The 26,150-nt window shown below is 51.0% G+C and overlaps 1 protein-coding gene and 1 long non-coding RNA gene across 5 annotated transcripts in view; one reads left to right on the top strand and one right to left on the bottom strand.

Moving 5' to 3' along the window:
• Positions 1-7,736: 7,736 nt before the first annotated feature.
• On the bottom strand, positions 7,737-11,034 carry LOC113595601 (uncharacterized). Its single transcript, XR_003416136.2, has 2 exons — positions 10,098-11,034; positions 7,737-9,209 (listed from the first exon to the last, which is right to left on the bottom strand). It is a non-coding gene; the product is annotated as an uncharacterized LOC113595601 (long non-coding RNA).
• RCSD1 (RCSD domain containing 1) overlaps positions 10,476-26,150 on the top strand; it is a 72,221-nt gene continuing 56,546 nt past the window's right edge. For 2 of the 4 annotated variants that reach the window (XM_053209678.1, XM_027046159.2), the window contains exon 1: positions 11,158-11,238. In XM_053209678.1, the coding sequence (XP_053065653.1) occupies positions 11,233-11,238 (6 nt within the window). In that variant the 5' untranslated portion in view covers positions 11,158-11,232. Of the gene's footprint in view, positions 10,661-11,157; positions 11,239-26,150 lie in introns of those variants that run through there. The other 2 variants (XM_027046158.2, XM_015062311.3) reach the window with 2 other exon arrangements.

The raw sequence follows: 26,150 nt of genomic DNA, 5'->3' as shown, positions 1-26,150 counted from the left end.
GGCCCTAAAGTGCTTTCTTAACACCCCACGTCCTTCTTATCAACCCTACTTCTCCCTCGGGTCCACCAGCCTTATGGGAACCATGACTTGTGCATGGGTGTGAAAGAAAAAGCACCAGGCAAACAGGCAGACCCAAGACACAGAGCCAGAGAGATAATTCATAAAGCCTTAAACACAGCTGCAGAATTAAAACAAAAATGTCAAGGGAACAGAGTGTTCCAGCTGATTTCACTTCCTGTTGATAAGTCTCTGAAGAGGAGGGGTGAGGTCTGGAGTCCTAGAATTGTGGCAGAGGGAGGGCTGGGGTGCGGGTGGACACTTTCTCGGGCATGGTCACTCAGGAGCTGGGTCCCCATCTGCAAGGCCCTTAACTCTCACTTCCTGAGCTGAGCTGACGATGGTCAGAGGAGGCTTTCAGCTACTGATGTGCTCAACCTACAGAAAACAGGATGTTAGGTTTCAGATCTGATTAGGCCACGAGATGCAAATTCCTTCCCCACCCCACCCCCACCCCTGCTCCCTACCACCGCCACCCACACCATTCCCCTTTCCGCAGCAGAGGCCGTTCATCTCCCTGCGGATTTCCATCAGGGACTGTCTGCCTCCTTTGTTCATCACCAGCCGGGCTGGGTAGGGTCACATTTAGTGCCTAAGCCTTTTCACTCTAGATTTATGGTCATTTTCATTATGAGCGCCTCACTTCGTCCATGGGTGACCGATGAGAATTATCCTCAAATAAGGAAAGAGAATGGCGAAGTAACTTTGTCCTTTAGGAAGCACACAGGTGGTAGGAAGGGTCCTGGGGGCCCCGGGCCTTGGCGTGGCCCCTCTGCCCTCAGTCACTACAGGTGAGTGGTCGTCCTGTCTCTGTCCCTGCTCACCCCATGTCTTTCTCTGCGTTGCTGCCTATAGTCCTCATCACGTGCGAAAACAAAACAGAAAAGACAAATCAGAAGCAACTGTGCTCGAGGTCAATGCACATGTCATCTGTTTTTCAGAAGCAGATACCGAGCGTAAAGCACTCCCAGAACAAAACTCTGGGAGCAGCCGGCCCTGCACAAGGAGGTCAGGATAGAGTAAACGTGATGCCCACTCAAAGGGCTAACGTGTGCCCGTTGTAGCAGAAACTGTAAACCTGAGAAGGATCGCCCAGGCTGGCATCAAAGACTCAGTTCCCTCTCCGCCCCTCCTCCAGGCTCCTGGTTCGCTCACATGGTTCTTCGACCCAGATCCCCACTATCCCCATCTCTGCCAAGCACACCGAGCTCAGCTTCCTCTATCCTCTTGCCTCCGGGCCTTTTGTGTTTAGTTCAAATTATGATTCAAGCGTTCAAGGGTCTACTCAGACCTTTATCGCCTTCTCAGATAAATGACACTCCTGTAAGATTGAGACCCTGTGTGGGCCTCACAGGGCCAATGGTACTGGGCACACCAAGATGAAAACAATCTTAAAAAGTCTGAAATAGGGGCTCCTGGGTGGCTCAGTCGGTTGAGCCTCCGACTTCGGCTCAGGTCACGATCTCACGGTCTGTGGGTTCGAGCCCCGCGTCGGGCTCTGGGCTGACAGCTCAGAGCCTGGAGCCCGCTTCGGATTCTGTGTCTCCCTCTCTCTCTCTGACCCTCCCCCGTTCACGCTCTGTCTCTCTCTGTCTCAAAAATAAATAAACATCAAAAAAAAATTTTTTTTAAGTCTGAAATACTATTACAGGTCAGGAAGCAGAAAAAGAAGAAAGTTGTGTGCAGGAAACGTAGTAATGACATACTCCGAAACTGGACGCTCATAGAAAAGCCTTTGGCATGAAAAGTTGCAAGGTTATCCAATAATAGATGAGGGCAAGTAAACTAGTTAATAAGTGGTAACAGTCAGAAGAGAAGGTCAAATCCTTGACGATTCCAGAAAAACCCCATAGTTTCTGCATGAAATTGATGCATTATTTAAATGAGGGTAAGTTAAAACTCGTTTCCAAAATGAGGAAACACTGCTCAAGCGAGTGAAATGTATTTATAATTGAGATATGAAACCCCTGCCTCCCTTCCCATTTTTTTTTTTTTTGGCCTGTGCAAGAAAAAAAAAATGCAGAATTGAATGTGAACATAGAATATTCAAGAAGTGCTGAATAGAGTACAAATCAGAAGAAATATGACAAAGATGATCCCATGTTTATCACATTCAATATTCACTGGCAACTATATTAAGCATTTCCCGTGTATTACCTCATTGACTCCTGACAGCTCTATGTGGTAAATTCTATTACCCCCATTTTACAGATGGAGAAAAAGAGGGGCAAAATGGTTAGGTGACATGATCAAGGTCACAGGAGGACCCAGGAAGTCTGGTTTCAATGTGGATCTTTATAAATCTCTGTGCTACCCTCTCTGTTACTATGCTTTATGTTTTTTTTTTAATTTTTCTTTTTTAATGTTCATTTTTGAAGGAGACAGAGACAGAGTGTGAGTGGGGGAGGGGGAGAGAGAGAGGGAGACACAGAATCCGAAGCAGACTCCAGGCTCCGAGCCGTCAGCACAGAGCCCGGGGTGTTCTCTGGGGAGAAGGGGCCAGAGAGGCAGGTGTGGCCTTGTCAGGAAGGGGTGTGAGTGACACATTTTGGCAAGACTGCTGTCCATAGAGTGGAAGCTCTGTGGGGGGAGATGGTGAATCGGGACAACACGGGAGACGCGCGGAGACGAACCGGGACGTCTCATCCGGATGAACCACGGCGGTGACGGTGGCTGGTGGGGGTGGGACAGGATGTTTCAGGGCCTGACTCGTAGCACCTGGTGGTGGACATGAAGGAACAATCAAGAACGACTCCCAGGTTTCTGTCCCGAGCAAATGGATGAATAGTGAGACCACCACAAGAGGAAAAGAGAAACTAACAGGAGGGGCCATGGGTTTTTAGCAGAGTTTTGCAGACATGCGCTGTGCTGGGGTTGCAAATGAGCACATGCGTGCAGACAACTTTCCACTTCATTCTTTGCCCGTTGTCCGTGTAAAAAAGCAAAGGGGGGTGAGTGGTAGGCGGGACTTGGGTACTCATGTTTCTCATAAGCTGTTCTACTTCATTCGTGTAGAATCATCACGGATATTTATTTTAAGGCCATGTGGATTTTTATTTTAAGGCCAAAGCCTCCAGCTTTGGACAAGCTCTGCCCAATCCCAGATACTGATTCACATCAGTAAACGCCTCTACAAGCAAACCTGCCTCAGCACTTACCGATACTAACAATATCCTACAAGAAATTGCGATACGCAGTTATTCTAGGAAAACGTACTTTTTAATTCTGTACCTACCACCCACTTTTCTTTCTAGAAGAAATCAGTCCTTTTTCTTTTTAAGGACAAGGAAAGGGGCTCCTGGGTGGCTCAGTTGCTTACGCATCCGACTTCAGCTCAGGGCATGATCTTGAGGTCCATGAGTTCGAGCCCCACGCCAGGATTCTTTGCTGACCGCCCAGAGCCTGGAGCCTGCTTCTGATTCTGTGTCTCCCTCTCTCTCTGCCTCCCCCCGTGCCACTCATGCTCTGTCTCTCTCTCTGACTCTCAAAAATGAATAAATGTAAAAAAAAAAAAGAATAAGGAAAAATAGATGATTATCTATACCTGCTCCCCCAAACTCAGATGGGAATTAAGACACTTCAAATTCTGACAGTGATTAATCTCATTTATTCAATCTAAATTTTTTTCGTTGCCAATAGGTATTAGCCAGGTTTCCCACTTTTGGGGGGGGGGTGGGTGGCATCGTATTCTCCCATCTCTGTTTATCTCTGTATGTGTGTGTTTCTCTCTCTGCCCTTCTGTCCCATCTCTTTCTCCACATCTCTGCTGAACATTTTTTGAGGAACTCCTTTCCCTGCGCTGGTATATATGTCTGATTTTGTCTTCTAAGTTTGTGTTTATCTGAATCACGTGGACGCTAAGTTTGTGTCTCTCTGACTCGCTTTCAGCTATAACAAAATATTGTGCTCCAATGGCTTGAGCCACAAACAAATATATTGCTTCACATAACAAGAAATCCAGGGGACAGTCCCTCTAGAACTGGTCAGTTCAGTGCCTTGACAGTCATTGGGGTTCCTTATTTGATGAACATTCACTGAGTGCCTATTTGTGCCTGGCCTTGATTTAGGTACATGGAATATACACGGACCAAAAAAGAAACAAAAGACTCCCTCTTCCTGGAGCTTCTATTCTGGCTCTTCCCAGCTTTGCCTCATAGTAGCAAAATGGTCCATGCACTCCCAGGCATAACATTAGGTAGGAAAACACCCAATATTTATAGAGCTTCTCTTCCTATGTGTTTCTTTATCAGAAAGCATAAAGATTTCCCCCTTTTATCTCATTGGCCAACATGTCCTCACGTATTTCTCTCCAATCCAATTTCTGGCAAGAGGAATGTTATTTCCATAATTGGCTTAGACTATTCAGGATTTACCTCTTGGCTGAAGCTTACAAAACACACTGATACCTGGCACCACTCCCTGTCCACTGGGGTAGGGCCCAGGAATAGCTTTTTTTTTTTTTTTAATGTTTTATTTATTTTTAGGACAGAGAGAGACAGAGCATGAGTGGGGATGGGTCAGAGACAGGGCGGCAGACACAGAATCTGGAGCAGGCTCCAGGCTCTGAGCTGTCAGCATAGAGCCCGATGCGCGGCTCGAACTCAGGAACCGTGAGATCATGACCTGAGCCGAAGTCAGACGCTCAACCGACTGAGCCACCCAGACGCCCCTAGATATTTTTTTTCAAAGCTCCTTGAGGCATTCTAGTTTACGGCTGGAGGTGAGGCTGGTTCTCAGGTGCTCTGCTTGAGTTGCTTCAAGGCTGAGAAGGTTTGAGATTCCTTGTAGGGCTGTGTAATATCATTCCAGAACATGGGGTCTGCCTCAGAAGGAGAAGGTCGCAATCTTTTGGGGCCTCCAGACCACCCACGTTGGGTTTTTGTCAACACTGTTCCTTGGCCTTGGTGATGGGACCACGTTCCTAGTTGAGCTGCCCCTGCCCCACCCTAGGAAATCCCTAATTGGCCTTCTCTCAGCTTGGGACCCCCCAGCCCCTTCCTAGGTGCACCTGAGCCAAGTGCAGCCCTCCCTCAGTCCAGTTTGGTTCTTTGATTTCTTCTTTTTTTAAATCCTCCAAATCACAAAGATGCATGTAGTAATCGCAACCACAGAAAGATATTTGTACAAAGACTTGAATAATCTCCCCCTTCCTGTCTCCATCCTCTGCCATGCCAGAGGACCGGGTATTCTCTGCCTATCGTCTCTCTCCAAAGCAGGGGACAGTAGACCCCCGGCCACCTTGTGGATGTCTGGGTGGGGGTGGAGCGGGGAGGAACAGACGACGGAGGGACTGGATAGGGAGTCAGCTGAAATCAAAGAAATGGGACAGCTCCATTCTTCCCCCACCACTTTTTTTCTTCATTTCTTTAGTTTGAAATAATTTTAAACATCGAGAAAAGCTGTAGGATTAATACAAAGACCCCCCACATCACCTTCACCCAGGAGTCCTTACGGTGTTGCCAATCATCCTAATAATTTCTCTTTTTTTCAGCTTTACTGAGGTATCATTATATGGACCAGTAACACCGTAAGATACTTAAAGTGTATGTGGCCATGATTTGATACAGGTGCATACGATAACCCTTTGATAGACTTTATAGTAAAAAGAAAAATAAATAGACTTTCTAGTCAAAGCAGCCAACCCAGAACCACACGGGGAACCAGTGGTCACGTGACCTCCATCTCCTTCAGCCTAGGCCCCTTCCCCGCACTTCCTCTGACTGCACTTGGAGACTCTGGACCCGTCACTTTGAAGAATGTCTTCCTATGTAGCTTCTGCAACGTTTCCTCATGATTAGATTCGGGTTATGCACTTTGGGCAAGAATATTGCAGAAGTGATGGTATGTTCCTATTGTATCCCATCAGGTAGCATGTGATATCAGTTTGCCCCACTGTTGGTCATGTTTACTTTGATCACTTGATTAATACGGTGTCTGTTACAGTTGTTCGCTGTAAAGGTGCTTTCTCCCCTTTGTAATTTTTTTTTTATTTTTTTTAACGTTTTTTTTAATTTATTTTTGAGACAGAGAGAGACAGCGCATGAACGGTGGAGGGGCAGAGAGAGAGAGGGAGACACAGAATCGGAAGCAGGCTCCAGGCTCCGAGCCCTCAGCCCAGAGCCCGACGCGGGGCTTGAACTCACGGACCGCGAGATCGTGACCTGAGCGGAAGTCGGATGCTTAACCGACTGAGCCACCCAGGCGCCCCTCTCCCCTTTGTAATTAATGAGTAACTTGTAGGGGCGATCTTTTTAAATCATGTAAAATCCCATTCCTCATCTCATTTTTCCCCACCGGATTTAACACCCCATAATGTTTCTCACCTGAAATTATAGCTACGATGATTGTCACACGGCAGTTTTCTTGTAAACTTTGTTTTACATTTCTTCATTGGTATTGTGTGGTAAGAACCTTCTCTTCTCCCACTTGTTTGTTTATATCAGTTTAGACCTATGAACTTCTTTTATTTTTTTTTTTTTAAGTTTATTTGGAGAAAGAGAAAGAGCGGGGGGACGGGGAGAGAGAGAATCCCAAGCAGGCTGTAGGCTCAGCACAGAACCCGGCGTGGGGCTCGAACTCACGACCATGAGATCGTGACCGAGGCCGATACTCCTGTAAGCGGGCTTCGGTGTCCTTTTAGTGTCTCTCTGTCATTCATTGAGAACTTCCATATTTTCTGTCAAAACAACAAGTTCCAGGCTCATCTTGTTCTTTATCTGCCCCAGCCCTGTCATCACCCATTTTCTCCAAGGAGCCTGTGTTCCTTTAGTGGAGAATGGTATTTAGAAACCAAGACCTGGGCTCTGGGTGCACTGATTGCTACTGGGGTGTCACTGCTCCTACGCTCTCTCAGTGGCTCAAACTAAGAAATAGATGCATGTGTGTATATGCATTGCTATTCACAGCTATCTACAGGCTGAAAGCAATGACTTCACACCATTACCTCCCATTCCAATCCAGCACCAGAGTTCATTCTAGTCCAGTCTAGCTCATTCTAGTCCCCCCACGCCACCCCTTGCATATTCGTACCTCCCCTCACCATCAGTGAGAAACTTCTCTCCCACTGGCTTCGATATATCAACTTATTTGCTCGATTTCCCTGTGTAGCCAATCTCCTGACCCCCAAAGGGCCAATCAAAAGCCTTCCTCATGAGGTCTCCGATCCCTGCTAATGGCTCTCCACACACTTCAACGTCTTCCCTATGGCTCCATTGCTACCCTGCTGCCTTCCTCCTCAATTGACCTTCCACACATGAAATACGGCTACCGTCTTCCTCTGGAAAACCCTCCATGGCCACGCCGTAAACACATAAAAACCCTAAGTCTTTATGCTTTCCTTTCAACGTTTTCAACTCCGTTCCTCAAGGATAGTCACCTGCGGCAGAGTGAGTTGTTTCGTTTTTGCCACATTCCCTGAACTGAGGGCTGAAAGCTCTATTTTTTTAAAGCTAACCCGGGGCGCCTGGGTGGCTCAGTCGGTTGAACGTCCGACTTCGCTCAGGTCACGATCTCACGGTCCGTGAGTTCGAGCCCCGCATCAGGCTCTGTGCTGACAGCTCGAGCCTGGAGCCTGCTTCCGGTTCTGTGTCTCCCTCTCTCTCTGGCCCTCCCCCCGTTCATGCTCTGTCTCTCTCTGTCTCAAAAATAAATAAAAGTTAAAAAAAATTTTTAAAAAATAATAAAGTTAATTATTTGCAGTCATGCAAGAATATTTGTTGGGTTCCTTGCTCTTAATTTTTTTAAAAGTTTTAGTTACTTAAGCAATCTCTACACCCCATGTGGGGCTCGAACTCATGACCCCGAGGTCAAGAGTCGTATGCTCTTCCAACCCAGCCAGCCAGGTGCCCCTTCCTGCTCTTCATTTTAAAAATAGACCATCAGCAGCACACTGTGGCCGCTAAGAGCTGACTGAATGAGCTCTTGACAATTCTGTTCAACAATTAAGTTACTGCCTAACTTCTCATGGCCTTCAATGATCTTTTCTCCCAGTGGGTCTTTTCTCCCCTTGGAGACCTATCTATGGAAAAGGCTTTGTCTTTGATTTAAAGACAAAGATTCTACTAATTTGCTTCACTTATTCTTTTATCCACTCACTCACCAAGTATCTGTTGAGGGCCTGCCATGTGCGTCCGGCTGCCCGTGGTGATACGGGCTCCACTATGGGATCCCTGCCCTGGCTGTGTCTCTATTGCTCCCTGTTCTTCATCCTGCCCTGGCCTTTATTTACTGCTTGGCTGGTTCAGACTGCAAGGCTGTGTGAAGGGGGCGTGGGATAAAGTAAAGGAAGTGGGTCCTGATGAGACAGCCAGCCCCCCAGAGAGGGAGGGGAACCACCCCCTCCGAGCCACTTTCCCTTCCCCTTAGGCTGTCAGCGTCTCCCAGCCCATAGGGCAGCAAGTCACAATCCCAGGTGACCCAGCAAAAACGGAGGGTTTACCAGCGGGCTATCGCGACTCTGGCTTCTGGGAATCTTCTGGAGGGACAGGAGGGGCAGAAGGGGGGCACACCCCCCACCCCTACTCATGGCTGCTGAAACTGAGCTCAGAGCTGTCGCTCCCCCCCTCCCCCGACCCCTCTCTCCCCATTTTCCATTCCTGCCTCCAGTGAAGGTCTCTGCCTAGGGCCCAAAGCTGCAGCAGCTTCCTACTCTGCAGATCTTGAGACCCCGGAGCATGGCAGAGGCCGAGTTTGTTCGCACTGTGGGCTATGGGTTCTCACTGGGCAAGGGAAGGCCTGGGGCAGGGCGTGGGGTGCAGCTGCAAGTTACCTTGGGTGACTGAGATGCTATCTGGGCCTAACGGTTTCCTTTGGGTAGGCACTTCCGTCCTTCTGTTTTGAAGCCAGAAACCTGTGCTGGGGCAGTCCCCTCGGCTCCCTTTCTGAGCCGAAAGGAAGAGTGACAAGATGGAGGCAGAAAGAGGCGCCATGAGTCAGGGTTAGAAGACATGGTAAGAAACTATGTTCCCATCACCAGCTCAGCCATGCTTCTTTAAAAGGAAGGAAGGAAGGGGCGCTGAGAGCGGCTCAGTCGTTAAGCGTCCGATTTCAGATCAGGTCATGATCTCATGGTTGATGAGTTCGAGCCCCGCATCAGGCTCTGGGCTGACCGTCTAGAGCCTGGAGCCTGCTTCAGATTCTGTGTCTCCCTCTGTCTGCCCCTCTGCTGCTTGTATTCTGTCTCTCACATCGTCTGAAAAAATAAACATTAAAAAAAAATTTTTTTTTTAAAGGAAGAAAGGAAAACAATCACAGCCACAAGTATGCATTGGAAGGTACCAGGAAATTTCCTTTCCTGCTGCCAGTCCTGCCCTAGAGTCCTCACATCTGTAGCTGTGTGGCTGAAATGGGGAGGGGACCCTTTCCTTGGGCCCCAGAATGCCCTGCTCTAAATAAAAGAAAGGTCTGGTCCCTACCGATTGGAGCTTGTACACAAAGTGAAACATGTAAAAATAGCTACTCTTCTCAGAGTGACTACTAAACTGTACAGATTGAGGAAACCGGGGATCAGAGAGGTCAAGTGACCTGCCCAAGGAAACTCAGCAAGAAAGTAGCAGAGCTAGAATACAACCCTCAATCTGTTTCTGAAATCAAGGTCTTTGCCCCCGTTGTCCCATTCAGTTTGATGAACTAGAAAATACTTGGGCATTCGGGCTGTTAGTGTTTTAGAAAGTCAGGCTTTAGAAGGTTCTATGATAGGAAGAAGGTCATGTTTCTAAGACTGGTACCCAAAGTAGCAATCCAAGGGCCTGAAAGCCCCCGGGGTGGTGTTGGGATGAACAGCAGAGTCAGGGCAGCTCTCCCTAGTGTGAGCAAACTCTCAACTTGTTTCCTTTATGGGATTCTCCGTATATTTCCCTTCACAGGGCCCGCTGCCTCTGAAGAGAGCCCTCCCTGTCCCGGGTGCCCTGGGTGAGGCCTTGGGCATGGGGGCAGGACAGGAGGCCTCCCTCCCTGCCAACCAATCCCCCCCCCCCCCAATAATCCCTGCACCCATGTCCCCTCTTCTCTCTGTGCTGGGAGGAGGGATCCAGAAGGGGCACCTGGGGCCGGTGGCCAGTATACAAGCTGGTAGCAGATTCCAGGTCCCACATCCCTCCGGTGTGGCCTCCTCATCTTCCAGCCTCTTGGCTGCCCAGAGGGCTGGGACAGCGCTGGGGGAGGGCCGCTATGCTGGGTCTTCTGGGAATCGGATGTTCAGGATCTTGGCCTTTACTCTATTTAATAGGAACGGGAAAAGGCCCTTTAGCAAGCAGCTTGTGGGAGCTGAAATTCCCACAGAATCCAATGCATCAGTCTAATCAGGGGAAAAGAAAAAGATTTCACGCCACAGGGAACCTGAAAATCTTTGCTTGGATTTCTTGTCCTTCCCCCCCAACCCTCCCCCCGCCCCACCCCGCCGTATACACAGATGAGAGACGGATAGATTGATAGCGGTTTCCTGAAAATGTGACCGTGCACGTGGAAAAGAAAGGCGATGAAAATAGGAAAGGTGGTCCTGTCGGTGCCACACTGCGCGTTGCCACAGCTCCCGTCTGGGGCCATGAGAGAGCACAGACGCCTCCACAGTCCTCTCGCTCCCACGCCAGAACGCCAGGAAACCCAGGTATGACATGAATGCAATAATTAAAAAAAAAAAAAAAAAAAAAAAAAAAAAAAGGACGAAAGCAACAAGGATGCACGTAAAAGAAACAGAAAAGAGGGGAGAGGAAAGGAATAGAAGAACAACTTTAACTTTTAGAGCCAGAAAAAGGCATGTGAAAGGAGGGCGAGGCTGAAAAGGGCTGGGACCCGGACAGAGACCGGGGTCCGGCGGAAACTTCGCGAGGAAGAGGGGCCAGGCGGTTGTCCCATCCCCATGTTTGGGCAGATTAATGGAGTCGCGGCTCCCTCGCCCGAGTCCTGCCCTGGGAGGGGACAGTATCTGTTTAGATTTGCGTCTAAATTTAAACCCTGATCGCCGGCCTCCCTCCCCCGCTCCCCACCCCTTCCCCCCTCCCCCCACCCCCCACCCCCGGCCTCCCCCGGCCTCCCCCCTCCCTCGTGCTCTCGCGCAGGGCCGGGCCGCCCGCAGTCCCGAGCGAGGCAGCCGGCGCGCCGCCGCAGCCCCGGCCCGGCGGGCGCGGGGAGCCGAGCGGACAGCGAGCGCGGCCGCCGCGGAGCCGGCACCTGGAGGCCATGGAGGTAAAGCCCCGGGCGCAGGGCTGGGGGCGCGGGGCTGCGGCCGCCCCCCAGGGGAGGGTGGACGCGCCCCGGAGCGCCCCGTGCTCCCCGGGAGACACCCCCCCCCGGGGCGGCGGGGGGACCCGAGAGGGAGCGCGCGGAGTGGGGGGGTGGGGGAGGTCGAAGGTCCCGTCCGGGGGCTCCAGGTGTGGGGTGTGGACCTCCCGGCTTCAGAATCCAAGAGTGCGGTGCAGCCGACTGCGTAAACGGGCGAACGCGTGGGCGAACACTCGCACGGAAGCCGAAGCCCCCGAATCTGCAGAGGGGACGGGTACTGAAAAGGGAAACAGAACAGGCGACGCGAGGCACTTCTGTGCCCGGCTGTGGGCTTCCCTTGTCCACCGCAGACTGGCCTCTTACAGAGTCCTCTTGCTTGTCAAGCCCCAGTCTGTCGCATGTCCTTTCAGAACTTTCCGGGAAGCTCCCGTCGTGGGCAGTGAAATGGCACCGTTTCTGATACACGCGCGAGTCCCCTGCATGTCCCCGCCGTCTGAGGTGTGCCGGCCGCGTGTGGGGGGCGCACCCCGGGGGAGGCTCTCCGCGGCTCCCTTCTGTGCGTGGGTCTTTCCTGGCGCTGTTCCGGCCTCAGTGGGGTCCAGGCGCCGCTGTCCTGTGCAGGAATGCCCGCTGGATTCCCCGGTCCCTCCCTTGGCCACATTTGGAGGCGTCCGTAGATTTCCCCCTTGAAATGGAGACCTGACCTTCAGCCCTCAGCCAATCTTAGCAGGACAGGGCTTTCGAAAACGATGAAAGGAGAAGGTGCAAATGTTATGTGGCTTCTAAGGTGATTCCCACCCACATTCACCGCTGGAAGTGCGCCTACCAGGGGGTGCCACTCCCACCCATGTTCAAAACGAAAACTGTTCCTCCTGAGGCTGGCAGCGACAATCAACTCACAGACAGTTTTCTCTCTTCCCAGCTCCAGGCTCTGTGCAGGAGCCCTGGGTGGCTGTCCTAAGCTAGACTCTCTGCTGGGCCTGCCTCTGTGACTTCTCTGCAGGGCTGTGGGTCTGTATGGAGCAGGCATCCCGCATTCAGGCATGCAGCTCGACCGGTTGTCTTCAAGGAACAGGGATCATCTTCAGGGAGCCTGCAGAGTGTGGGATGGACCCTCCGTAGAAACATTTGCAAGTCAGGGAAACTCAGGCAGATCAGGGCTGCGGAAGGGTGGCAGGGAACTCTCGGCAAAGCTCAGCAGGTGGTGGTCACAGTCGGCCTCGGGATTCTCTCCGGCGATACGGCCTCAGGGCAGATCAGGGCAGATCAGGGCAGATCAGGGCCGAGGAGGGAGACGCCCCCCCCACCCCCACCCCCGGGGCGCCTGGGTGGTCAGGCAGGGTGAATGAAGGCTCCTAGAGAAGTTGCTTGAGAAGTGGGTTCCCTCAGGGGCACCTGGGTGGCTCAGTCAACTTCCACTCAGGTCGCGATTTCACGGTTCGTGAGTTCGAGCCCCGTGTCAAGCTCTGTGCAGACAGCTCAGAGCCTGGAGCCCGCTGTGGCTGTAATTCTGTGTCTCGCTCTCTCTCTCTCTGCCCCTCACCCACTCGTGCTCTGTCGCTCTGTCTCTCTCTCTCAAAAATAAATAGACATTAAAAATGTTAAAAAGTGGGTTCCCTCCTCTGGGAGAGTACAGGGGGCCTCAGGCGCTAGGCTAGAGGTTCAATATGATGTAGGACCTGGCTCATTTCTCACAGAAATGGATTGGGGATAAGAGCAAAGAACGCTTAGGCTTAAAAGCATGTTGCCGCTTGAGGGCCAAATGCGTGTGTGAACTTTGTTCTGGGAAGAGATAGAGGGACTCCTTCCACAGAGGCACTCTCTTCTCCCTCAGCTGAGGAAGGAATGGTGTGTGGGGAGGGGTGGGGTGGGGGGAGGCCCTGAAATTCTCACCTGAGCAACTTCCTGTGTGGCTTGGGGCCGGTGTTGGGGGGGGAGCCCCCCTCTCTGTGCGCCCCCCCCCCCCCCGCTCCAGAGATGCATAGTGTAGTTACTGATGGGGGAATCTCACCAAGATGGGGGGTGTGGGGGGTGAGGGGGGGATGAGAGGAATTGCTCAGCTAGCCAGGAAGTCTGTCAATGTGCCCTGCTTTTGAAGTTTCTTTGTCGAAACGACTGAAAAAAGAACTTGGACTGCAGGCCCTGGAAAAGGAAGTAAAGAGGAAACCGAGAGGCTGGGGAAGTGACAGTTCTGAACCAGGAAGTAAACTTTTTATGGGGGGGTCATGGTATGCAGGAGTGGGGTTTGGGAACTCCTGCCAACTCGCAGAGTAAAACCCTCTTTTGAGAGATGAGACTCCCTTTTGAGCTTGAAGGCACCACTATACTTGGGGAGAAACTGAGTTATATTAGCTGCATTAGGAATTCAAGTCAGACCGACAGGGCTGACTCAACATTCATTCTCTAGAACCCACTTGCCTATTAGAAGTCTTTGGCGAACCTTTCCTTTTTTTAAGTCACTGTTCCCATTATCGACAGTCTCAGTCATTACTTCAGCCCTCGTTAAGCCCTCTGGAATAAACAAGGGAAAGATGGGTTTTAAAAGCTCACACACAGTCCAGTAGGGGAGATGGGACTTACTAGACCCCGTCGTGGACGCAATTTTCAGATGGGTGAATGCCAAATGAATGACTACTGCAGATCATAAGTGCTACAGTATTCCGATATTTCGAGGTGAGACTTGACAGAAGCCTTGAAAGCAGGGTGGGTGGTGAGGAGGAGAAGGCATAAGGAATGGGTACAGGGAGAACATGCCAGCTTTGTTCAGGAAAGTAGGCCAGTTGGCTGGAGAGGAAGGTAGGGAAGCAGTGAGAGAAAAAAAAAAAAATGAAAGTAATAAGATAAAAACCACAGGGCCTCCAAGTATAGTAGATGCTGGCCAAGTGGGTGAGTGGGAGCTGGAATCCAAGCCATCTGGAGGAAGGGGTTACTTTTTCTTCACACAAAGTCTCCTTGTCTCGCTGTGCCCCAAAGGGGTGCCTTTTTCTAATTCAGACAGAGGCCAGATGCAGGCCTCAAAGGCCAGGTAGTGGATGGCCCCAGGTTCTGCTCCATGGACAGTAGGAAACTGCCGGGCATTTAGCAAGATGGCGGCCCGGAGGTTGCAGGGATGAGTTGGCAGAAATGCCAGTTCATTGAGTGAGCAGGGGAAGTAGGCTGAGAAGCTTCTCTGAGGGTCCACGCCCAGAGTCTGACTTCGAGAGACAAAAAGGATGGAAACGATGCAGGAGTGAAGACCCCGTGTTGAAGGAGAAATGAGAATTGACGTCTGTGTGTGAGCTCAGTTAGCACAGTGCCTAGAAGTATAATCATCTCATTTCTCAAGAGAAGTTTGCTTGGGAAATGAATTAACAGCAACAGGGAACTCCTTGACCTCTCTGTCCACGGCTCCAGTGTCTCCGCCTTGGGAAGCCTTCCCAGGTGCCCCCAGGGTCGTCGACCGAGCTCTCAGAGCACTTTGTTCAAGCTGCATTAGAGTCCTAGGCCGACTTGGAACTGCCTGCCCACCTGGCCCTCTCCCTGGAAGGCCCAACAGACCGTAAATGGTTTTTGAACGAGGAAATAAATAAATGATTGATGATGGGAGAGAGATCGGATTATGTAACTTAATCTTATTTGTTTTAATTTTTTTTTTTTACATTTATTTATTTTTGAGAGACAGAGACAGACTATGAGCAGGGGAGAGGCAGAGAGAGAGAGAGAGAGAGAGAGGGAGACACAGAACCGGAAGCAGGCTCCAGGCTCTGAGCTGTCAGTGCGGAGCCTGGTGCCAGGCTCAAACTCACAAACCGCGAGATCATGACCTGAACCGAAGTTGGACGCCTAACTGCCTGAGCCACCCAGGCGCCCCAATGGGATTTTTTTTTTTTTTAAAGCAAGGTTCAGGTATATTGGTTTTGAGATGCCCAGCACTCAATGAGAAATACAGGCCTCCCAAGATGCAAATGCGATTCATTTTTAGAAGAGATCATAGGTGACATCACTGTGGATAGGAGCCCAGAAGAGAGAATTATATAGTAAAGAAAGAGCTGGAGACTTAGGACATCTACGTTAAATTAATATCCTTACTTGTTTAAATATAAGTTGCAGACCCTATCAAATAGCCTGAGAGTGCTTGCAAAATGTTTAATTTTTACAGACTAAATGCTTCACGTGTTCAACTAATAGTAGACACGGGAAAATTAAACTTATCTCCCACGGCCATATGTCTATTTCGTTGAACAAATGAAAGATTTAGTCTGGGACCATTAAACTTTATTGCCACTGAACAAACAATGGATTTCTAATTTAGATGGAGACAGTTAATGAGCCCTTTTCTCTGAGGCAACTCCACGTCCTTCCCAGATATTCTTGGTTATTCGTCCATTTATTCCATATTTACTGAGCATTTATTGCATACTGGAGCTTGTGTTTGAAATGTTACCTGTGGGGCTGTCATATCTTTTATCCTTGCAGACTATCAGTAGCACGATGACGAGAGAAAGAGGGAGGTACACAGAGTGTGTGTGTACGTGTGTGTGTGCCTGTATATTTAACGTATTCCATTTGTAACCTGCTTTTTCACTGATTTTTTTTTAATTTCATTCAATTTTTTTTTTAACCACAATTTCACCAACAGCCTTTGCTGGTTTTGGACTCCCCCTCTCACTGAGCCGTATGTTGGCTGCTGGCTGGAGTTTATGGGTCATAATCAGGGACCGCATGGCCTCTGGAAGCTGGGGTTTAGCTCGGAGGACTTGTGGGCATGCCCCCATAGCCCCACATTCCTCTCTGGCTCCCAGGTGCTCTGTGGGACCCACACAGTTACACTGGCTTCCACTTAGCTGACACCTTTCATTCAAGGGGCTGCAGTAACAGCGGGAACTTGGGGCAGTCGAACTGGAAGGGCCCAGGCCCGATCACAGGAGGGGTGAGTGTGCATTCCTGGGAGGGAGTCAGGTTTCAGAGCCTGATCCGCAGGGAGCCTCCTCTGGGCAAGGCGAGCAGTTCCGTGGGAAATCTGAACGCTGGCGGCTCAGCAGCCCGGTAATCTTATCAGGGCCACAGGGGAAAGCATTTTGGTTCCAGAGAAGTCTGAAGGCAGCCCTGCCTTCCTCTAGTATTAGTTTTAGGTTTGCAGCCAGCTTGACCAGCCCTACTCCACTCACTACAATTGAAACATCTCAAGGCTGTGGGTGGAATGAAACCATCTCTCGCTGTCCCCCCTCCGCGCCCCTTCACCCCTCTCCCCGCGCCCCCCCATCGTAAGGGAGGAAGCCGAGACACTGAGGTTGCTGTTGGACCTTTGGAAAGCCAACAGCTGTGCTTCTCTCATCTGGGGAGGAGTGCAGCCTAAGCCTTGAGAAGCACGATCGTCAGTTTCAGCACAAAAGCGATACCACTTCATGTTCGGCCTTCGGGGTGTCATACGGACATTTTTATCTCTGTGTGCAAAAGGGGACAAACGATACTGCGGACACAGTGCTAGGGCTTGGTGGCCGCCATCAGCCTTACTGCCCTGAGGCTCTCCAGGAGCTCACCTCCTGAATGGATCTACCTGAGTCAGACCGGCGAGGACACTGCCCTTGTATCCTGGTCGTTTGGGCAGTGAACGCCCCATCTTCTTCCTTTGGGGGCCTCCTGGATACCTGTCTTCCGGGGGATTGTGGACAATGACGGCTGAGCCTGTGAGGCTCCCTGTAAAGGCTCATTTGGATGGGTCACATCCTTTTCTGGGAGAAGGGGCTCCAGCCACTCCAATCGCAGCTCCAGTGGCTCCCTGGGAAGGTGACGTGGATGTGTAGGAGACCTTTCTGAGATGCCATCAGAGCCCGTCCTTAATGGATAGTGTTTGGGCCCCCAGGCTGGAAGCACTGAGGAATTCCAAACACCGGAGTCCGACATTCTCTCCAGCCAAGAAACTAAGTGTCTGCATCGCCAGACGTCCCCAGCCTTTTGTCTGGAACCTGCTTGTGCCATATCAGGACCACCCTCCTGGCCTTGGGGTAGCAATCACAGCTCTTTCCCAGACTGGATGTTCTGTAATGGATCCCTACCAATTCACAGGACACCACACCCTCGCTCTTTAATTAGGCCAGGCACTGGGGGCACAAAGATAAACGCCTCACCCCGCCCAGCCTTGCAGAACTCAGGTCTGGGGGCAGGGCGAGCACCCAACAGTGCAGAACTGAGGTTTGAGCTCCCAAGCACCCAGGAGAGGCAACGCACCTGGCCTGAATTCAGGGGGACTTCCTGTGACAGACCGTTTCTAAGTTGAGTCTTGAGACATGAGTAGGAGTCTTGGTGCACAAAATTGGGGCAAGTGTTCAGTGAGAGGAAGTGACAAGAGCAAAGTGTTCGGTGCTCAAAACAGCATGGTGTGCCTGGGGAACCACCTGCTGTTCGTTCCTGGAGGATAAAGCGAGATAAAGGTATTTGCAGTTGGGGGACAGGATGGGGTTACAGAGAAATGTGAGTTACAGTTCCCGCCTTAAAGGAGCTCTCTTCTATTTGGGGAAACAAGATGTACACACATGACATAACATAAAAAAAAAAATTCAAGATAGTGTCTTGGTAAGGTCTCAGGTGTGTAGGAGTTCAAAGGCAGCCTCTCTAATGGGAGCCAGAGAAAACTTGCTTCCTCTGCCGGGGATCCCCCCCCAAAGGTGCAGCCTCCTGGCGGCCCTGGGGGTGCTCAGCCATGGGGCTTTCAACCCAGTGACGAGCGTGCTGTGCCCCAGGCCTGCACCTACACACTCTTGCTGAGGAAATCCATATGAAACGGGCTGCGGGCCCCAGGGGAATGCCTTTGGTCAGGCTCACCAGAAGTCACCCCCACGGCCCTCTTTCCTTCCCCGACAGAAAGAGGCCTCTGGGACGGGGCACCTGGGTGGCTCACTCCGTGAAGCGTCTGACTTCGGCTCAGGTCATGATCTCACGGTTTGTGAGTTTGAGCCCCGCGTCGGGCTCTGTGCCCGGAGCCTGCTTCAGATGCTGTGTCTCCCTCTCTCTCTCTGCCCCTCCCCTGCTCACGCTCTCTCTCAAAAATGAATAAACTGTAAAGAAAAAAAAGAGAAAGAAAGAAAAAGAAAGAAAGAAAGAAAGAAAGAAAGAAAGAAAGAAAGGAAAAGAAAAGAGAAAAGAAAAGGAAAAGAAAAAAAGAAAAGAAAAAAGAAAAGAAAAGAAAAGAAAAGAAAAGAAAAGAAAAGAAAAGAAAAGAAAAGAAAAGAAAAGAAAAGAAAAGAAAAAAGGCTTCTGGGAATAACCAGGCTCACAAAAAACCTCCTTGTCCATTCACACCTCTACCTGCAACCCCTCTCATTCTTCCCACTGTGGCTGTTGTGGCCACACAGCGTGTGCATGTTCTAGAAAACCAGCATTTACCTTTGGCCCAGGGCAGCACAGGGACAGGCGAGGTGGGCCCAGCAGCAGCCGAGCATGTGCATCGCCCCGGCCGGACCCAGCCACACAGCACAACAGAAACAGGAAGCTGAGCTTGTGGCTGCTATTACGAAAGCCCAGCACCCACAGCAGAGGTCACTAAGAATTTACGTGTCACAATATGCCACCCAGGGCTTCAGGCGCCCTCGGGGCCTCCCCTGCAGACCCTCGCCCAGCACATGAGCTAAAGGGACAGCCCTGCCAGCATGAGGGGGTGGCCCCACATCGCACACCCTCCCTCCCCCCGCAAAATACATTCTCAGGCTTTGGGTCTCTGGCTCGTCTTGCTTTTGAGGTATGTTTTGATGGATCAGGGAGAAGTTCTGAGCAACCACATCGATGTCAGTGTGGGAGTGCCTACTAAAATAGAGGTTTTGCCTAAGTTTATCTTTTTTTAGTCCTCATAAAGACCCATCACATCTGTTTTTGTCAGTGTGATCCAGTTATGTCTAGAAGGTGACGGTAGTCTGGAAGAGCCAGCCCCCCCATTGGCCCCTGTTCTTTGTCCTGCACTGGAGAGGCTCTGACCGCCCCCACAGTGCCTGTGTGCTCACGGGGAGACCACAGGCCCCTCGACCTGGCCACTCCTTCAGCTCAGGGCCAGCATACAGTGGAGGCCAGGTGGCTAGGCCCGGGGCCTTAAAGGTCCGGCAGAGATTTACTCTGAGACCTTGCTACATATCGGAAAGATTTGCGAAAGGTTCCAGCTGTATCTCTGGGTGAAACTAGCCTAAGCGTCTATGGCCAAAAAAAAAAAAAAAAAAGGAAGTTTAAATAAAAATTCAATTTTAGGGCTTAGGGTTTTGAGAGCAAGAAGGACTGTTAGCAATCTCTCCCGTTCCGTTCATTTTATTTATTTTTTTTTTAATTTTTTAACCTTTATTTATTTTCAGAGAGAGAGAGACAGTGAATTTTCAGAGAGAGCGAGCGAGAGAGAGAGACAGTGTGAGTGGGGGAGGGGCAGATACAGGGGGAGAGAAAGAGAATCCCAAGCAGGCTTCACGCTGCCAGTGCAGAACCCAGCGCGGGGCTTGAACCCACAAAACCACAAGATCGTGACTTGATCTTGTCAGATGCTTAACCGACTGAGCCACCCAGGTGTCCCTATTCCATCCATTTTAAACATGAGGAAACTAAACAGAAATGCTTGACCGATGGTCATGCTTAAAATCAGTTAGTGGCGGGGCACCTGGGTGGCTCAGTCGGTTAATCGACCGACTTCGGCTCAGGTCATGATCTCGCAGTCTGTGAGTTCAAGCCCCGCGTGGGGCTCTGGGCTGACAGCTCAGAGCCTGGAGCCTGCCTCATATTCTGGCTCTCCCTCTCTCTCTCTCTGCCCTCTCCCGCTCATGCTGTCTCTCTCTGTCTCTCAAAAATAAAATAAACACTAAAAAAAAAAAAAAAACAAAATCAGTTAGTGGCAAAATCAGAGCTCCGCCAAAGGACTCTGGGTGCTCGGCGCAGGAACTTCCCTTGTACGGGGCACTGCACATCCGTGTGTTGAAATCAGCTCGTAATTCCTTTCTTGCCTCCCCAGTTCTGTGTATGGTCTACGTGCAGGCAGTGGTGCTCAGTTTCCTAGGTCATACCCAGCAAGCACCATTAACTCTGGGAGGGACAGGGACAGGAACAGCTTTTATTGTCATTGTTCTAACCCAGGAGCGCAGAGATTGGTGGGGGGGGGGGGGGGGGTGTGCTTGGAGGCCCAACCCCCCCCAGGTGCAGTGCTATTCGTTGTTCTTCTAGTCTCCCTCGAGGGGTCTTCCTGGGAGAGCCCCTGGCCCCTGTTTCCCAGTCGTGCCCAAATCCCCTCCACTCCCCTGAAGTGAAGTATGCGGGAGAAGAACCAGGTTCCAAGCCGCTGTGTTTTCAGGGGCGACGAATGGGAGGCCCCGAGAGCTGCCAACGCCCAGGCGACAGCAAAGCGCCCGAGTGCTGCCCACGTGGGGGTCTAGAGCCCGTGGAGATGGCAGATAGAAGAGTTTGCTGGGACTGCCACAACGTGGCTGCAAACGAGGTGGCTTAAAACAACAGGGATGTATCCTCTGGGTTCTGGAGGCCGGATGACTGCAATTGGTGTCCCAGGGCCACATTCCCTAAGGAGGCTCAGGGGAGTCTGTTCCCCGCCTCTTCCAGCTCCAGACAGGCGCCGGCTTCCTTGGCTTGTGGCCACTGCAATCTTTGCCTCGCGTTCACGTTACCTTCTCCTCTGTGTGTCTCTCGTAAGGACATGTGTCATTAGATTTAGGACCCACACTGATAATCCAGGGGAATTTCCCCATCTCAGAATCAATACCCTTTTACTAAACGAGGTAACATTCCCAGGTTCCAGAGACCGTGGAGTGATCATATCTTCTTGGAGGGTGCCGTGTAGCTCACTACAGCGGGCAACTTGCTGTCCGTTCTAGGGGCAGGGGACTGGGGGATTGGCAGGGTGAATCCTTGGTTATTGCAAGCCACATTGGGACAATACCGCCTCTGTCACTGCCCTTGAGTGAATTACCAGTGAATATTTGTTGACATCGGTTGTGTGACCAATTTCCTGCCTCTCGGGTAGCAAGACCCACATCGGGGTGGATCGCAGCCACATTTCTTTCTGGTCAGAGCCACAGTTGGGAGACGAGGTCCACATGGGACATTGCCATGGAGCTATAAAGATTATCTCCCCCTGGTCTGGTCTCTTTCCAATGAGATAAGTGTGGTATTAGCTGGCTGGGAGGAGCCACTTAAGATTATCCAGGATCAACTCCACATTCAGAAAGGATCGTGCCAACAAGATGATAAAATTGCATTTTATGTGATGTCATTTGATATTCTGTTATCAACTACCTGTTCATTATTCATCCCTTTATTCACTGAGTTGGGGACATGTTTTGAGTGGCTACCAAATGGAAATTAACAAGACGCAATACCTGCTCTCAAGATCCGTAGAGTTTGGAAGTGGAGAGGGCGCAGAGATGGAAGAAATGATACAAAACAATTTGATTGGCTCTGTAAAGGCAGTGAGTAAGCAGTTTGGTGTCACACGTGATGACAGGTAATGGTCAGGACAGGCTAGTGTGTGTCTGTAAAGTGCAATTCCACAGTCTTAGCGGCTGAAGACAGCAAAGGTTTCTTTCTCTCACGCTACGTGTCAGTTAGGCGTTGGGGTGGGGGTAGGGGCGCCTGGGTGGCTCAGTCGGTTGAGTGTCCGACTTCAGCTCAGGTCATGATCTCGCGGTCCGTGAGTTCGAGCCCCGCGTCGGGCTCTGTGCTGACAGCTTAGAGCCTGGAGCCTGCTTCCAATTCTGTGTCCCCCTCTCTGTCCGCCCACCCCTGCTTGTGCTCTGTCTCTCTCTGTCTTTCGAAAATGAATAAACATTAAAAAAAAAAAAAAAAGAGTTGGGCTGGGGGTTCTGCTCCGTGTCCTTGTCCTCCCTCTGCAACCCAGGCTGACGGAGCAACTTCCATATGGAACATTGTCAGTTGTCCTGGCAGAGGGAAGGAAAGTTCTGGAGGACTGGCACCGGCCCTGGCTCTGGCCGTACAGCCACATTCAACCCCAGGAGTGGGGAAGAGCGATCCTCCCACGTGCCCCCATGTGCCGGGAATGAGAAGAGTTAGGAATGTGTCGTGAACACCGTCCGTGTGCCTTGGGGTCTTACAGGACTTCCAGAGGAGACGAGATGATCCGTGAACTGGGTCTGGAAGCAAGACTGAGTCTTTCACGCTGGCAAAGGTGTGAAGCCTGGGGAAGAACACTTACCTGTGCCGCTCACGCTCATTCCCTGGGGACTTACACACCTCGTGGCTGGAGATGTTCTTCCCGATGAAAACGAAACCTGCTTCGCCAACACAAAGAATGTTTTCAGTGATTTTAATTCCCCTTCACACTTTGGAGCGTGATTCGGAGCAGCAGGTGGGTTTGGAGGGAAAGTCATGGGGCCAACACACATACCCCGTTTCTGTAGGAACACGGTATCAGTGAAATAAAACATGAGCCATTAGGTGCGACTGTTTGTAGTGTTTCTCGAAGAATAAATGAGTTAGGGGCACCCGCGTGGCTCAGTCAGTTAAGCGTCAGACTCTGGCTTAGGTGGCGTTCTCACGGTTCGTGAGTTCGAGCCCCCCATCCGAAGCAGAGCCTGCTTCAGATTCTGCCTCCCTTTCTCTATTCCCCTCCCCCTCTTGCACTCTGTCTTTCTCTCAAAAATAAAATAAACATTAAAAAAAGAATAAAGAGGTTACAAGAAAAAAAAAAAGGTAGAATCAAAAAGTTTCTCAAACATCTTAGCCCCGGAGCAGCCAATTCCACAGACTGTGCCACCAAGAGTCACTGCTTGCAGCCACCCTTGCTGGCTCGGAAACACTCCCCCATAGGGAATAGGGAAGCTGTGCTTTTTTTTCCCGCATGTAGTTACAAGACACGCAGAATTACAATTTTTCCCATAAGCCCTTCCTTCTGTGTCTAAGGAAGGGGTGAGCGAAAGCCTGCAAATATCACTGGAATCAGGAGGTGGAATTTGAAGGCAATGGTAGCAACAGGCCGCCCTCTGCCCTCGGTTCCCCCTTGGGTTTCCTTTTCTGAGCACCGCATTTGGGACAGGCCAACAGGGATGCTGTGTGGACGGATAAACCACGAAACCTGAGTTCCGGGTCCACAGTCAGTAAGTAGCTTTAAGGTCCTGGTTGGTACCTCCGTCTGTAAAGCTTGTGCCCGCTTTACCTACCTTAGAGGGTTCATTTGAGAAGGCAGTAAGATCATGTGTGATGGAAAAAAAAAAAATTATGAAGCTGCCTTGGAACATTAAAACATCCCATGGATATAAAGTCATGGTGGCATGGTTATTAATATTTGTTACGTGGATATTGTGAAAAATTGTAACATCCCTGAGCGTGTCTTCTGTAAGAAAGTTCTGGTGTTCTCTTTGCCTAATGGGACGCAGCAGAGGGAGTGCAAAGAAGGGCATATTGGCGTCTATGAACAGAGCTAAGACTTCCCCTGAAGGCCGGAAGATGCATAAAGAAGATCCTGGTCTGTGTAATGGTCATAAGGAAAATGTTTTCCAATTCTACCATGCTTTCTTTCTTCTTTTTTTAACATTTACTTATTTTTGAGAAACAGAGAGAGGCAGAGCATGAGCAGGGGACGGGGAGAGAGAGAGAGAGAGAGAGAGATAAAGAATCTGAAGCAGGCTCCAGACTCTGAGCTGTTTGTTAGCACAGAGCCCGATGCGGGGCTCGAACTCACGGACTGAGAGATCGTGACCTGAGCTGAAGTCGGACCCTCAACCTGACTGAGCCACCCAGGCGCCCCTACCATGCTTTCTTTTTAAAGCACACTCCCTTATCTCTTCAACTAAGCGGTAAGCTGTAAGAATCCTCATCATTGGCCCTAGTAGCCTACAATCAGCACAGTATGTATTCAACGCACCCTTTTGAATGAAGATCGGATTGCAGGCTTCACATCACCTCCCGGAGAGGCAACGACGTGGCATAAGGGTTAAGAATACCCACGCAGGAGACACACAGCTGGGTTCGAGTCCTGACTTTACCAGTTACTAGCTTGTGACCTCTCTGTGCCTTGGTTTTCCCATCTGTAAAATAGAAACAGTTAAGAGTACCTACACGATTGGGTTGTTAGAGGATTCAATGAGTTCATATTTGCGTCAAGTGCTTAGAACAGTGCCTGTCTCATAGTAGGTTGGACGTGATTGCTGAATAAATGAGTAGATTTTTAAGAGAACGGCCTCCCTCGCCTTTGGTGCAGCTTTGGCTGGGACCCAGGATAGACAAGAGGACATCTGAAGTTCTCCTCCGGCCCGAGAGTGTGTGACTCCCTGATAGCGCGTGTGTAGAGGGGCTGTTAGCGCACACGGCGTGCAGACCTCCGCTGGTGAATCTCCCTGGGCCTCTGTAAGAGGCTGGTGCTTGGGGCGGTGCTGGAACAGCAAATCCAGGCCGCAGGCTCGCAGGGCAGCCAAGGCCTGGAAGAAGAAGGGAGTATCATTGGCTCAGTAATTATATTTCAAAGAAAGGGGTGCGGGGACAGGAGACGGCACGTGTGTTTGGTAGGTTCGCCTGGTAGGACAGAGAAATGAGGCAGTACCTCGGAAGGAGAGAGGCTGACCATCCTACTGCTTTTCTGCCCCTCCCTCCCTCTCACTTACCTGGGTTACGTCTCCCCTGGCCTGTCCTCGCCTTCCACACCTGCTCGGGAGGTCCCTGCTGGGGAGCAGAGAGACTGCTGGGATGTATTTGGAAGTTCATCACTCAAGCCAGAACCCTTCTCAGCGGACGTCAGTCCTGAGCTTCCAGCTGGGTTGAAGGAATTAAGAGCTTCCATGTGCCAGCCAGGAAATTTTGAAATCTCAAGGAGTTGCGTTACTTGTGGTAGGAAGGATTTTTCGGCAAGATGAATTCGGAGCGGGACGAACTACCTTGCCCAGAGTGTAGGGGGCCACACTTCACCCCTCAGGGTTTTCCGGCTGGATGTCCCCAGGGCTGGGCCACAGGGCTCTGTCCTGAGCCCTGGCTTTGCGAAACATGTTTATTAATGCCTTTGATGAAACACTGGGGAGAATCCAGATGACCCCCAGCCAGGATAGTTAATACACTCTACGTGAGGTATTCGAGTTCAAAATGATTTATTTATATAGGATGGGGTGCTGGGCCCAAACCGACCTAACGAAATTAAACAGGGGTGAATGTAAAGTCCTGTGCTTGGCGTTGGGAAAATGCGTGCCCGGCCAGGAGAGGCCGCTTGGTCCGTCATCCCACGTGTGTTTAGTGGGCCTACTAAGTAGGTACTGCCTCGGTCCCTCCTCGGAGGGAGTCACACATAAAGGCAGGATCTCAATCACCTTCCTACCGGGGGTGGGAGGTGACAGGATGCATCGGCACATACGTGCAGGGCACAGGGTGTTATGTAAGTGACAAGACCACGGGACCGGGGGACTTTCTCAGAGACTGGTGCTGTGCACGAGGCTTCAGGGGAGGGGTGACTTCAGAGCCGGCACTGAACACGAGGAAGGTTTTTTTAAGCAGGTGGCTGTGGTGCAGGGACGAGGAAGAAACGGTGGTGCGGAGCTAATGTGACGAGGAGGAACGAGAGACGTGCGTGGGCAGCCATGAGTCGTACCTCAAGTGACCGAAGTGGAGGGTCTCTTAAGGGAGTGCGCGTGTGTGCACACATGTGCACAAGTGTGCGTGCACGCGGGGATGGGCAGAGGTGGGGCTGGCGGAAAGCTAGGATGAAACTAGACTGTGCACCGGCTGGAAAGACAACACTGGTAATGTGGGCTTTCTTCAATGGGAAGTGAAGGTCCTGGGGGGGGTGGGGAGGAGGGCTTCCAGGGTCAAAGGGGCGCCCGAGGGCTTATTCATCTGGTCGCAGTGCACAGGGGGAGGGTGGGGAGACTCTGGAGGGTGATGTACCAGCTGAGGGGCTAAAGCACAAGGAGAGATGGCCTTGAGAT

The sequence above is a fragment of the Acinonyx jubatus genome, chromosome E4, assembly GCF_027475565.1.
Source record: "Acinonyx jubatus isolate Ajub_Pintada_27869175 chromosome E4, VMU_Ajub_asm_v1.0, whole genome shotgun sequence".
Classification (NCBI taxonomy): domain Eukaryota; kingdom Metazoa; phylum Chordata; class Mammalia; order Carnivora; family Felidae; genus Acinonyx; species Acinonyx jubatus.
This window is presented reverse-complemented; position numbering and strand designations above follow the sequence as displayed.